At 43.7% G+C, this 12,609-nt stretch overlaps 1 protein-coding gene across 1 annotated transcript in view; it reads right to left on the bottom strand.

Moving 5' to 3' along the window:
• Window positions 1–12,246, bottom strand: part of LOC125433405 (cadherin-like protein 26) — a 36,105-nt gene extending 23,859 nt beyond the window's left edge. The window contains 6 exon segments of the mRNA XM_048497908.1: window positions 41–188; window positions 1,535–1,696; window positions 4,322–4,444; window positions 5,356–5,436; window positions 12,134–12,144; window positions 12,189–12,246. Of these exon segments, the coding sequence (XP_048353865.1) occupies window positions 41–188; window positions 1,535–1,696; window positions 4,322–4,444; window positions 5,356–5,436; window positions 12,134–12,144; window positions 12,189–12,246 (583 nt within the window).
• Between the last annotated feature and the right edge of the window lie 363 nt (window positions 12,247–12,609).

The following is a 12,609-nucleotide window of genomic DNA, read 5'->3' as shown; positions in this document are numbered from 1 at the left end:
ATTACAACTTGTGATGACATAGCCTAGAGACGATACTCACCTCTCCGGTGATTTTCTTCCACAGTGACGTCAAATTCCTTCTGGGTAAATTTTGGGGCGTTATCATTTATATCTTCAATTTTAACAGTGAAGAATAAAGGTCTGTCCACTATCTCCCCAGTAACTGTGCTTGCAACATCAAAACGTACCTAAGGAACGGACAATGCCACGGGAACCAGGTTAAGCAACAGCCGGGACAAATTGCTTCATTCCTAAAAAGATTGTTTGGGGTGTAACAAATAATATGACCCTTTTGGGCAGAATCACAAGACATGCTGGACTAAACCAGTGCCCCACCCCGTAAAAAAAAAATTAAAACTCTGAGGCCGTTTCCGCACAGCCACGCTGGGGGTTGGGTCGGTGTACGTGACGCCAACCCAACCCCCCTGGGACCGTTTGCACAAACGGTCCCGGCTGTGGTGGGGAAGACGGCATAGCAGTCCCCCAAACGCCTTACCGTGTCCTCCGGCCTCCGGCGTGTCGCACAGGCCAGGGGACACCCCCCCCCCTGCCCTGCGCGACAGGGGATAAGGTAAGGCGTTTGGGAAAGGGGGGAATGGTGCCTTGAAGCCGCTGTTTTCTAAAAACCTGTACCCGGCCTCGGGGAGGCCGAGAGCTGGGGAAACAGCAGCTGTACGGCCAAGGCCTGGCCAGAGGGGAGTGAGGGCTAGGCGTGGCTCGCTTTATGCAGCTGTGCCCCCTATGCGAACAGCTCCCTAAAGGTGGCATTTTTGCCGTCACTAGGGCACTGTTATTGGCCCGTGCGGAAAGGGCCAGTTTCTGATAATTTCATTTTATTCTGTTCTATTATTAATTAATTATATTGCCAGTCTCCATGAATGGAGCAACTACGGTCATTGAAATTTCATTGAAATTCATTGAAATTTACCAGATTTAAAATAGCATAGTCCAGAAATCCCTACAATCTCAACCCATGAATCCTAACACACCCCAATCTGCCTGTCAAACATCTAGGGAATCTTAAAGAAGAAGTGTCTTTCCCTAAGAGTAAACTGAATAAAATAAATGTCTAAAAGGAAAGAACATTAAAATTAAATTTAAATGATTTTTTGGAGCGGGTTTCACTTTTCTCTGTGCCCTCATTACAGGAATATCCCCAGAGGAATCACACACAAAGGAGACACATACAGGTCTCCTCCTAACATCTAGGTCTCAAGTCCCCCTTGGTCCAGACTCACTGGAGCTTGGTCAGACCTTCCTTCAGGCTGGCTGACCGAGTCCCCCAGACTGACTCTGATTTCCTCCAGGAAACTCAGAGTGGACAACTCTAGAGGCAGCATATACTTTTTCTGAATGAATAAATAAATAACCTAAAGAACTGTATAAATATCACTGGGCTTTGTCATAGGTTTTAGTCATTCGGAGGCAATGTTACAAAATAAAAGCTGTGACATAAAGATACTGACTATCACAGTAATGATAAAGGGGAGAAAGGGGGAGGAGTTGCTCAACCACTTCCAGCAGTGATAATTACCAAGAAAGAAGGGTTGGTCTCTCGATCAATGGAACGATGCACATAAACGAGTCCCCTGGAATCATCCCCGAGCGAAAACAATCCAGCCTCTGGATATTTGTCGACACCTGGACCACTGATTAAATATTTGATGGTCGTATCATATGATTTATTATTGAAGACCTGTAAAAAGAAGAAGACCCTTGAACGAAGACTCATCAAGCCCACAGCCCAAAACTGTAAGGATCTCAGTAAAAAGATAAAGGATCTGGCACCACAGGTTGTGTTTCCATCAGTTCTTCTGATTGAAGGCCATGACTTAAGATGAGAGAGAAAGATACTTTCTGCACTCTTTTTGTAGGACAGTACATGAAACAGCACAGGTTAAGAGTACAGATTTTAATTTAATGTGTCTTTGGAGTTAATGGTTCTCTTAAAATCTATGTGTAGGTTGTTTATCATTATTTACTTCATCTATTCCCCAGCCTTTTCCCCAGTGGGGATGCAAAGTCACTTACGCCATGGTCTTCTCCTTTGTTTGATCTTTAAACGGCGCAGAAAGGTAGGCTAGGCTGAGAGGGTATGACTGGCAGAGGTGGGATCCAGCAGGTTCTCACAGGTTCACGAGAGTAGGTTACTAATTATTTGTGTGTGCTGAGAGGGGGTTACTAATTGGTGATTTTGCGACATGATTTTTGCCTTAGTTACGCCCCTCCTCTCTGCAGTAGCGCACAGAACTTGAAGCAGTCTAGCAGGAGGTGCACCGGCGCACGTGGCAGGCTGCGCCTCCGTGCGATCTCCGCTTTCCCAGCCCAAGCGACTGGTACCGCAGTGGCTGCGTCCTTGCCACAGCCCCACCCAGGAATGCCCCACCCCCGGAATGCCTGGCCACGCCCCTGTCGTTGCCCCTCGCCCCAGCCCCATCTGGCACTCACGCCACAGCTCTTGAATCCCCACCCCACCCTCATGGGGGAACCTGTTACTAAAATGTTTTGGATCGCACCACTGATGACTGGCCCAAGGTTACACAGCAAGTTTCCATAGCTAAGCGGGAATTTGAAACCGGGATACTCAGACCCCATTCTGCCTCTCTAACCACTGGTTCCCTTTCACAACATTTCAAAGAAAGTACCAACAAATCATTGGAGACAACATTTATTCATGGCACAGTATTTCCTCTTACAAAGTCTAGGGCTCGTTCCGCACATGCAGAATAATGCACTTTCAAACTGCTTTCAGTGCTCTTTGAAGCTGTGTGGAACAGCAAAATCCACTTGCAAACAGTTGTGAAAGTGGTTTGAAAACGCATTATTTTGCGTGTGCGGAAGGGGCCTAGGTGTGAAAGTTGTATGATGAAGAAAGCTGACAGGAAGAAAGTAGATTCCTTGGACATGTGATTGTTGGAGAAAGCTTTTACAGATACCATGGATCCCCAAAAAGACAAATCAATGGGTTCTAGAACAAATTAATCTTGAACCAGCCCTAGAAAGCTAAAATGACAAAACTGAGGCAACCGTATTTTGGTCACATTATGAGAAGACAAGAATCATCAGAAAATACAATAATGCTAGGAAAAGTTGAAGACAAAAGGAAAAGAAGAAGACCCAACATGAAATGGATTGACTCTACAAAGAAGCCATAGCCTTCAGCCTGCAAGACTCAAACAAGCCTGTTAACAATAGTACATTTTGGAGGACATGGATTCATAGGGTCTCTATGAGTTGGAAGCAAATTGTCGGCATTAAACACATGAAGAAGAAAATAAATATTGTCATGCCACTCATAGCAGAGAAGGGGAATATAAGCAGGTATAGGATTGAAATCTCTCTTGTAGCTTTCTCCATCATCAAGCGCCAATCAACCGAGCCAATCATCAAAGCAAGAAGCAAGAAAGGGACACTACTGATCCAAACCTCTTGGAATTCAGTGACAATCCTGGTGCACTTTCTGGAAACTATTTGGGGCTGGCTGAGTTCTAGCTCAGTTTCAATTCATGTCAAGGTGGATTACGTGACTGAGGACAGAGACTTAAGCTGATTCTGCATGGGCCAAAAATAACAGTGTGAAAATGGTGTGAAAATGGTGTAAAAGGGTTTAAAACAGTGTAAAAGGGTTTATACTGTTTTCACACCGTTTTCACACCACTGTTTTTGGCCCATGCGGAATCAACCTTAGTTGGTGGATAAGTTGTCATCCTAGAAGTCCATCTGCACTGATCTCAATGAACGCTACAGGGAAAAGGCAAACAGCACGCACCACCAGGATGGAAACAGGGAAGGCTATTATTTGTCTAGGGGCTATTCCATCACCACTGGTTTGTGACCATCATGATGGAATCACAAAAACAGATCTCCAGAAGTTTCGGGAGCCGTTGTAGGGCTAAGTAAGGGATATCAAAAGGGTACAACTCCTGTGTGACATTGACCTTCAGTCAGGAAAGAGTTCCCACTCCAGCTGTCTATCTTAAACTTCCAGAAATACAAAGTATGAAATGCCAGTTGTATGCCATTAAAGGTTAAAATGAAATGAAATGAAATGAAATGCCAGTGTTGTGTCTGGGCTCCCATTCTGGGGTGCTTTGCTGTAAAAACAAAGTAGGCTTGCCAGTCCCCAAGTTGGAGCAGAGGATCCCCCACTCATAAGAAGAAGAAAAAATTGGTAACATTGTATGTGCTATAATGTCACTTCTGGAAAAAAAACCTGGAAGTGGCAGAAGGTAGCTCCCAGAATTACAGGAATCTCTATGTCCAAGTGTTATAAAGCACCTGCCCGAATTTTTTAAAATACTGATTTAAAAAGCCAAATAACCTCTCCAATGAGTTTGGGGAAGGGACCTTTGTCTTCCTCCTCAAGTTCCAGGGTGGACATAATCCAGCTTCTTTTCGTGCGCTGCAAAAGGTGATGACTGTCCAACAGATTCACAGGTTGACCCTAAGAACATAAGAACATAAGAACATAAGAACTAGCCTGCTGGATCAGACCAGAGTCCATCTAGTCCAGCACTCTGCTACTCACAGTGGCCCACCAGGTGCCTTTGGGAACTCACAGGCAGGATGTGAAAGCAATGGCCTTCTGCTGCTGCTGCTGCTCCTGAGCACCTGGTCTGCTAAGGCATTTGCAATCTGAGATCAAGGAGGATCAAGATTGGTAGCCAGAGATTGACTTCTCCTCCATAAATCTGTCCAAGCCCTTTTTAAAGCTATCCAGAATATAAGGACATATCATAACTGGAATAGAACACATCTCTCAATATACTGGCAGACACTTCCAATGTAGGCTTACCAGGTCTGTTTCCAGCAGGTGATTTCCTGCCACAGTGCTTCCATTCTTGCTGTTGCTTCCCTTTGCAGCAAAAGAAAAGGGAGGGGGGGAAACGGCATCTGACCTGGAAGTGATGTGCCTTCCTGGTTGCACTTTAAGGACCCTCCAAATATCCATGGGTTTTACCACTGAGATTTGGGGAGATTCTTAGAGAACTGTCTGGAAATGAGGTCACTTCCGAGAAGCTGCAACCTCCCGGGTTTTGCAGGAAGAAGTTTTGTGAGGCTCTTTTGAAGTGTAAACTCTGGGCATGCCCTGGAAGTCTATTGGAAGCTTTCCTATGAAAGATAATCTTCCCTGGTGGTAACCAACCGAGAGCTGTTTAATAAACTCATAATTTGATGTTGCTGTTAGTCATGCACAAATCCTTCAAGGACTTAAGAATGAAAACTGTTCAAGATAACTGTTCTTATTATATAACCAGGAATGGGATCCCCACTCACCCACCCAAACAGCACAACCACAAAACACTGAAAGTTCAAAATAATTGTGATTTGCATTTTTTTGGAAGAAATTCTCACCTGTCTGCTTCTCTTGCTGCTGGTCTTTCTTAGGCTGTCATTATCTCCTAGTCCATGGTGGAAGATGTCAAAGATGAGAACCTAGAAATAAACCAGAAAAGAACTAGCGTTAAGGAGGATAATGTTTTAGTAAAGCTTCTCATATGTCCACTATTTTTCCTCTTGAAAACCCTATGGGGTCATCATAAGCCAGCTGTGATTTGATTGGTGAAAAACCAAAAAATGGTAGGAATCCAGGACCATCACTCCTTACAGTTATATTTCTACTGTTGTGTAATCTTAAGTCTGATCCCTTCCGCACAAGCAGAATGACGCACTTTCTATCCATTTTCACAGTTGTTTGGGAGTGGATTTTGCTATTCCACACAGTAAAATCCAGCTACAAAGTGAATTGAAAGTGCATTATTCTGCATGGAGCAGCAGTGGCGTAGGAGGTTAAGAGCTCGTGTATCTAATCGGGAGGAACCCGGTTTGATTCCCAGCTCTGCTGCCTGAGCTGTGGAGGCTTATTTGGGGAATTCAGATTAGCCTGTACACTCCCACACACGCCAGCTGGGTGACCTTGGGCTAGTCACAGCTTCTCGGAGCTCTCTCAGCCCCACCTACCTCACAGGGTGTTTGTTGTGAGGGGGGAAGGGCAAGGAGATTGTAAGCCCCTTTGAGTCTCCTGCATGAGAGAAAGGGGGATATAAATCCAAATTCTTCTTCTTCTTCTTCTTCTTCTTGTTACCAATAACAAGATAGTCCTATCAGTATGGTTTGCAAATGCAGATTACAGACTTGAAATCCTGATATCAAACCCTGGTCGTAAAGCAAATGTTTTTATTATACTTATGTATGTTTTTATATGAAGCTCCCAGTGGCCTCCCTTCCAAAGAAAAGAGAAAGTCAGTGCTGGTTTAAGATTAACCAGGCTGCAGCCTCAGACGTTCCCCAGATAATTCACTAGGCCCAATGAGGGCAATCTCGGACCACAGTATTAACTATGCCCAGTGCCAATGCAGTTGCAGCAGCTGCCACCATGATTTCAACGACAGAAGGCAATCCACGTATCAAAGAGAAGGCGCCCACAACACAGTCCCAATTTCTTAACCATGATTAGGGGCAAGGCAGGTTCATGTCTTTTTTATATATATAACAGCAAAGCAAATAAGCATCAAAATCAAATATGACATGCTATCATTATTCATAATCCTATTTCACAAGCCAGCACTGTGCTTCCCGATAATATGAATGTCTAATCATTTTAATTTGATCTGGGCTGGAAGCCCTTGGATTTTATCTCATTTATTCATAGTGCAGATGACTGGGGAAGGCAATGGCAAACTACCCAGTAAATGTAGTCTGCTGAGTAAACATTGTGATGCTTAGTAATCGTTCCGACCCCATGGGTCAGTTATGCTACAGTGCTTCAACAGGAGACTACCTTTTTCTTCATAATAAAATACATACTGTAGTCAGAAATATACTGGGTTAATCAGAGGCCCCTTCCACACATGCAGAATAATGCACTTTCAATCCACTTTCACAATTGTTTACAGGTGGATTTTGCTATTCCACACAGCTGCAAAATGCATTAAAAATGGATTGAAAGTGCTTTATTCTGCATGTGTGGAAGGAGCCTGAGAGAAGAGGCAAAGCAATTCCAGGTGGTTTTCTGATGCATCGCTACTTTAAGTAGTCATGCTACCGTGTTTCCCCGAAAATAAGACAGTGTCTTATATTAATTTTTGCTCCCAAAGATGCGCTATGTCGTATTTTCAGGGAATGTCTTATTTTTCTGTGTTCTGCTTGTCAGGCATGCTTCCAAACAAAAACTTTGCTACGTCTTACTTTCGGGGGATGCCTTATATTTCGCACTTCAGCAAAACCTCTACTACGTCCTATTTTCAGGGTATGTCTTATATTTGGGGAAACAAGGTATGCCCATGATGAAAGTCAACTCATATTGAGGGTAATGTTCGTAAATCCAATCTACAACGGATGTTGCTGGCCGGTTGTTCCCACAGAACCACAGAGATTTATACCATGAGGAAGACTCCACACTGAAAGTTTGATAACTTAAGAAAAATCCAGAAGTGTCTTCAGGAACAGGCCCAGCACTTCCTGTTCCTCAAAACAGCAAGGTTCTCCAGTGGAAAAATAATCTTCTCTGGTAGCCAACTGAAAATTGCTTAGTAAACTCACAATTTGATGTTGCTGTTAGTAATGCATGTTTATGTGTAAACTTATCCTTTAAGGACTCAGAAGTGACAACTGTCCAAGGCCGTTGTTGTTGCTAAATACAATCAAGCATGTGATACCTCCCCATCCACACACTAAAACCAGAAAACATCTCCTAGTCCCGTGGTGGCGAACCTTTGGCACTCCAGATGTTATGGACTACAATTCCCATCAGCCCCTGCCAGCATGGTCAATTGGCCATGCTGGCAGGGGTTGATGGGAATTGTAGTCCATAACATCTGGAGTGCCAAAGGTTTGCCACCACTGTCCTAGTCCATGGTAGAAGTTGTTACAGGAGAGAACCTTAAAATAAATGGGGAAAGACTAGACCTAGTGCAAGGGGGCGGGGGGCGCGGAGTGTTTTAGCAAAGCTTTGCATATGCCCACGACAATGTCAGGCAACTTTGGAAAAGACACTAGCTGAGAGTCGATTGAAAATCCCAAGCTAACCATAGCAGGAGACAGGGATAGTCTCTCCTTGCAACTATTGCTTCAAACATTGTGTCGTCTTAAGTCTGTTAACACTAACAAGATCAGTACGGTTTGCAAATGTAAACTGTAGACTTGACACCCTGATTTCAACTTCTAGCCATAAATGTGTTTATTATGTTTATATACATTTTTATGGTAGGTTCCTACTGGCCTCCTTTCCAGAGAAATGACAAAGTCGATGCTGGTTTAAGATTAACCAGGCTGCAGCCCTAAATGTTGCTAGTCCGTTTCCTGTTCCCGACAAGAGCAGTCTTGGGCCACGGTATCAACCACCCCATACTGTGGTGCAAAACTGCCATTGTCTGGCCCAGCAAATGGCCTGGGAACATTTAATCTTAATTAACCTTAGTTAATCTTACACCAGTACGGACTTTATCAGTTCTTCGGAAAGAAGGCCACTGGGCAGAGGCGGATTTACTTTCTTTTTTAAGGGGGACAAAAGTACAAAATGATGCCACCATGTATTATATCCATATTTTTCTTTATTTCCACTCTTCATTTCATTAGAATTCTATCCCATACATTATACGGGCACAGGCCAGCTAACAGTGCAAAAATATCATCCATTAAAAATATAAATTAATAATTTAATATATAAATTAATTAAAAACCCCATCATTCAAATTTTCCATATTGTGCTTCAGTTATTACATTAAAATTCTGGTTCCCAGGATGACCACCCTAAGAAGGAAGAACATGAAGTAAAACTGAAAGGCAAACCATAGTCAACTCCAGAGAGACAGTCCCGTAGAAATATGTGTGTATGTAATCAACAACACTTTTAAATCTTACTATATAATTGAGCAGTGTGTTTCCGATGACAAATCAGAAAAGGTGAGAGCTGATGGGAAGTACAGTCCTCGGCCATTCGGGAAAGCTCAGATTCCAGCTCCTCCAAGAGGGGAAAGGACTACACTTCCCAGCAGCCCCTTGATGTAGGAAGCCATGCTCCCCTCTTAACCCATGGTGTGCTTCTCCCTACCAGGACTAGGTCCCTGAGGTGATCTTTGAAGAACTTCCTGCCTGGAAACACAGAACAAACTCTGCCAAGCCAAAGCTGAGTCAACAGCCCATTTGAAAGATAGGGGAGTCTGTATGTGTGTGTTGGCGGGGGGGGGGGGGGGCAGAATCTGAGAAAGGAGACCCCATTTGCAAAGCTAGGGGAGCCTTTCTCTAGTTTCCTGGAGCCCACTGTATTGGTTCATACAATGGGCTTTACTGGAGTAAATTATGAACTGTTAATAAATAATTACACTTTTACATTATGTTTAGCTATTTACCCATCCATCTACCCATCTATCCATCCATCCCTCTGCACACATAAAAACCCAACCCAATGAAAGATTTTCTGCCTAGCCTTTTCCCCGACATTTTTTAAAATATAGCACACATAATTTTGATAAGGGAAACGCCAAACACACCTCACGCTCCTTTGCAGCCTGTTAAAGTACATCCCAAGATACGTTTTATTTTGTAATTATTCTACTAGAAGATGCAATGACTAAACTGAAGCTACTGTACTTCAGTCGCTGGAAAAGAATCACTGGAAAAGGCAATAATGCTAGGAAAGCGAAAAACAGAAACAGCTTCCCTCTATTGGGCTTTATAGGCTTATGCCACCCAAAAGGGTGGGTATGAGCCCCAACCCACTGGCACTGGCGTTCTGGCAGGCAAAGGCTGGGTGGAAGCCAACTAATCTCAGCTCCACCCCTGACCCCGCCTCCAGAACATCCCCACTGGCGGAGGTGCAGGAGTACTAACATGGTGCTCTGATTTGCACTGTATCTGCCCACCATAGACAGCCACGGCAGCAGCCCTCCAGTGGATTTGCCCGTCTTCCAGAGTAAGTGTGGAGGAAAAATCCACCAGGACAGCCCTGTGCTGTCTCCATAAGTAAATTCAGCCCTGCCCCCCGCCCCCCCTTCATTGGGCTGTTAGAAAGGTAGTGGAGGCTAGCCAAAAAATTAAACCTTGAAAAGTGCCTGGTCCAAATGGCTTTTCAGGTTTGTACTGTAAGCATTTTGAAGATGAAATTTTGCAACCTTTGCAAAATGCAATGAATTGTAGTAGAAAAGATGCCAGACACGGAAAGAAGCTAATATAACATGCTTACCCAAAGAAGAGAACTTTGAAAGAGATTATAAACAAGTATTACTGAATAATAACTATATGTTGTTTACTACAATTTTACCTGATAGATTGAAAATAGTGTTACAAGAGAGTATTCATAAGAACATAAGAACAAGCCAGCTGGATTAGACCAGAGTCCATCTAGTCCAGCTCTCTGCTACTCGCAGTGGCCCACCAGGTGCCTTTGGGAGCTCACATGCAGGATGTGAAAGCAATGGCCTTCTGTGGCTGTTGCTCCCGAGCACCTGGACTGTTAAGGCATTTGCAATCTCAGATCAAAGAGGATCAAGATTGGTAGCCATAAATCCTCCATAAATCTATCCAAGCCCCTTTTAAAGCTATCCAGGTTAGTGGCCATCACCACCTCCTGTGGCAGCATATTCCAAACACCAATCACACGTTGCGTGAAGAAGTGTTTCCTTTTATAAGTCCTAATTCTTCCCCCCAGCATTTTCAATGGATGACCCCTGGTTCTAGTATTGTGAGAAAGAGAGAAAAATTTCTCTCTGTCAACATTTTCTACCCCATGCATAATTTTATAGACTTCAATCATATCCCCCCTCAGACGTCTCCTCTCCAAACTAAAGAGTCCCAAACACTGCAGCCTCTCCTCATAAGGAAGGTGCTCCTATCCCTCAATCATCCTCGTTGCCCTTCTCTGCACTTTTTCTATCTCTTCAATATCCTTTTTGAGATGTGGCGACCAGAACTGAACACAGTACTGCAAGTGCGGTCGCACCACGGCTTCATGAAAATCAGCGTGTGTTTTTTAACCTAAGAGGTAGGTGAAGGACAAGGTTAGAGCTGTATTGGACATTTTGGAATATCAGGTTAAACATAATAAAATCAATCCGCTTTAAAATTTCTAGATGCAGAGAAAGTCTGTGACAACTTGACAGCCAGAGCCCTTTGAGGATTGGGCAATATACCAAATCCAATATAAACAAACAAACAAACAAAAAACAAACAAACAAAATAAACTGGTCTTTTTTGTTAAAGGTACTGGGAAATATCAATTTTGGAGAGAATTTAATAAAACAGGTGAAATTGATTCATACGTCACAAACAAAATGGAGACTTAACTAAACCACGGAAAATGCAGAAAGGATCAAGAAAAGGCTGTCTCCTCTCTTGTTTGTACTAATCTTGGAAGTACTAAATAGAGATTTAAGATTTTATGAGACTTAAGACTTTATGAGGGTATAAACATTTTTAAAAGAGTCTTATAAATTAAGAACATCTGCTGATGACTTAGCGTTGATCCTGGCAAATCCATTAACGGGAGCCAACCTTTAATGTTTAAACTGAAAGAATTTGGTACATTGGTGGATTTTTAAATTAATAAAAAGAAAACAAAAGTTGTAACGAAGAATATGAGTGCACAGGATCAAAATAGAGTTGTTGGGCAAAACAGTTTTTAAGGTTGAAATGAAATGAAATATCTGGGTATTATGTTGTCAAATATGAATTGTATGCTCTTTCAAAATAACTGCTAAAACATGGGATGAAGTTTAAAAAGAAAAGTCAATGTGGAATAAACTCTTAATTATGATCCCTGGGGATATGTTCTGCGATTAAGATGAATGTATTGCCAATAATGTTATTCTTGTTCCAAACAAGAATAGTCTAGTCACAGTTCTTTGGAGCTCTGTCAGCCCCACCCACCTCACAGGTGTAGTCATCCCCATAGAGAGTGCGTCGCTAAAGGAATAGGCGAGGAGCCCAGCGGAGGAGGTTCTCATCTGGTGGGAGAGCTGTCAGCAACAGGAAAGCGGGATCTTAGAGTGATCACTGACAGCTCTCCCTGTGGCTGGTCTCTGGCACCTTTTATTAGGGTTTCATTGTGCCAAGTGTAAAAGAGGAGGTGGGTAGGGAGATGAGCGGGAGACCGGGAGACCTGGAGATCATCGCACGCGGGATGCATGATCCTCACCTGGCTCACGTCTGCGGAGGAGAGGAGCGTAAGCTGTCTGGGCCTAATCCCTCACCTGGGGGCAAGACCATTTGTCCCTGCACCCGGTGGACTGAGCTTGTGAGACAGTTCATGACCCCGTGACCTGCACTAGGGGGGATGAGGAGTGGGGAGTGCCCGGTCGCGCACCAAGAAGAGCCCGTAAGTCCGCTTGGCGTTCCAACGCTTCTACGGTGCTGCTGGGTCAGCAGTGCATTACTACATCTCCTCCTTTTACATTTTAGAGGACGAAATGCTAAGGGGGGTGATTTAAAGGGGCTGTCTCCTCCGCGTCTGGTCAAGCTGGCAGAGGCATGTAACATTAGAACTTGATTTAGCGGGGTAAAGGAAATTGAGGGCTTCTTACCGCGTTTACAGGCAATGGTAAGATACACATTGAACAAAACAAGACCCGGCGATGAGACGCCTGAAAATCAAACCAATGCAGAGCTGTCTGA

Source organism: Sphaerodactylus townsendi, linkage group LG05, assembly GCF_021028975.2.
Source record: "Sphaerodactylus townsendi isolate TG3544 linkage group LG05, MPM_Stown_v2.3, whole genome shotgun sequence".
NCBI classification, from domain to species: domain Eukaryota; kingdom Metazoa; phylum Chordata; class Lepidosauria; order Squamata; family Sphaerodactylidae; genus Sphaerodactylus; species Sphaerodactylus townsendi.
Note: the sequence above shows the minus strand (reverse complement) of the source record. Positions and strands in the feature narration are given on the sequence as shown.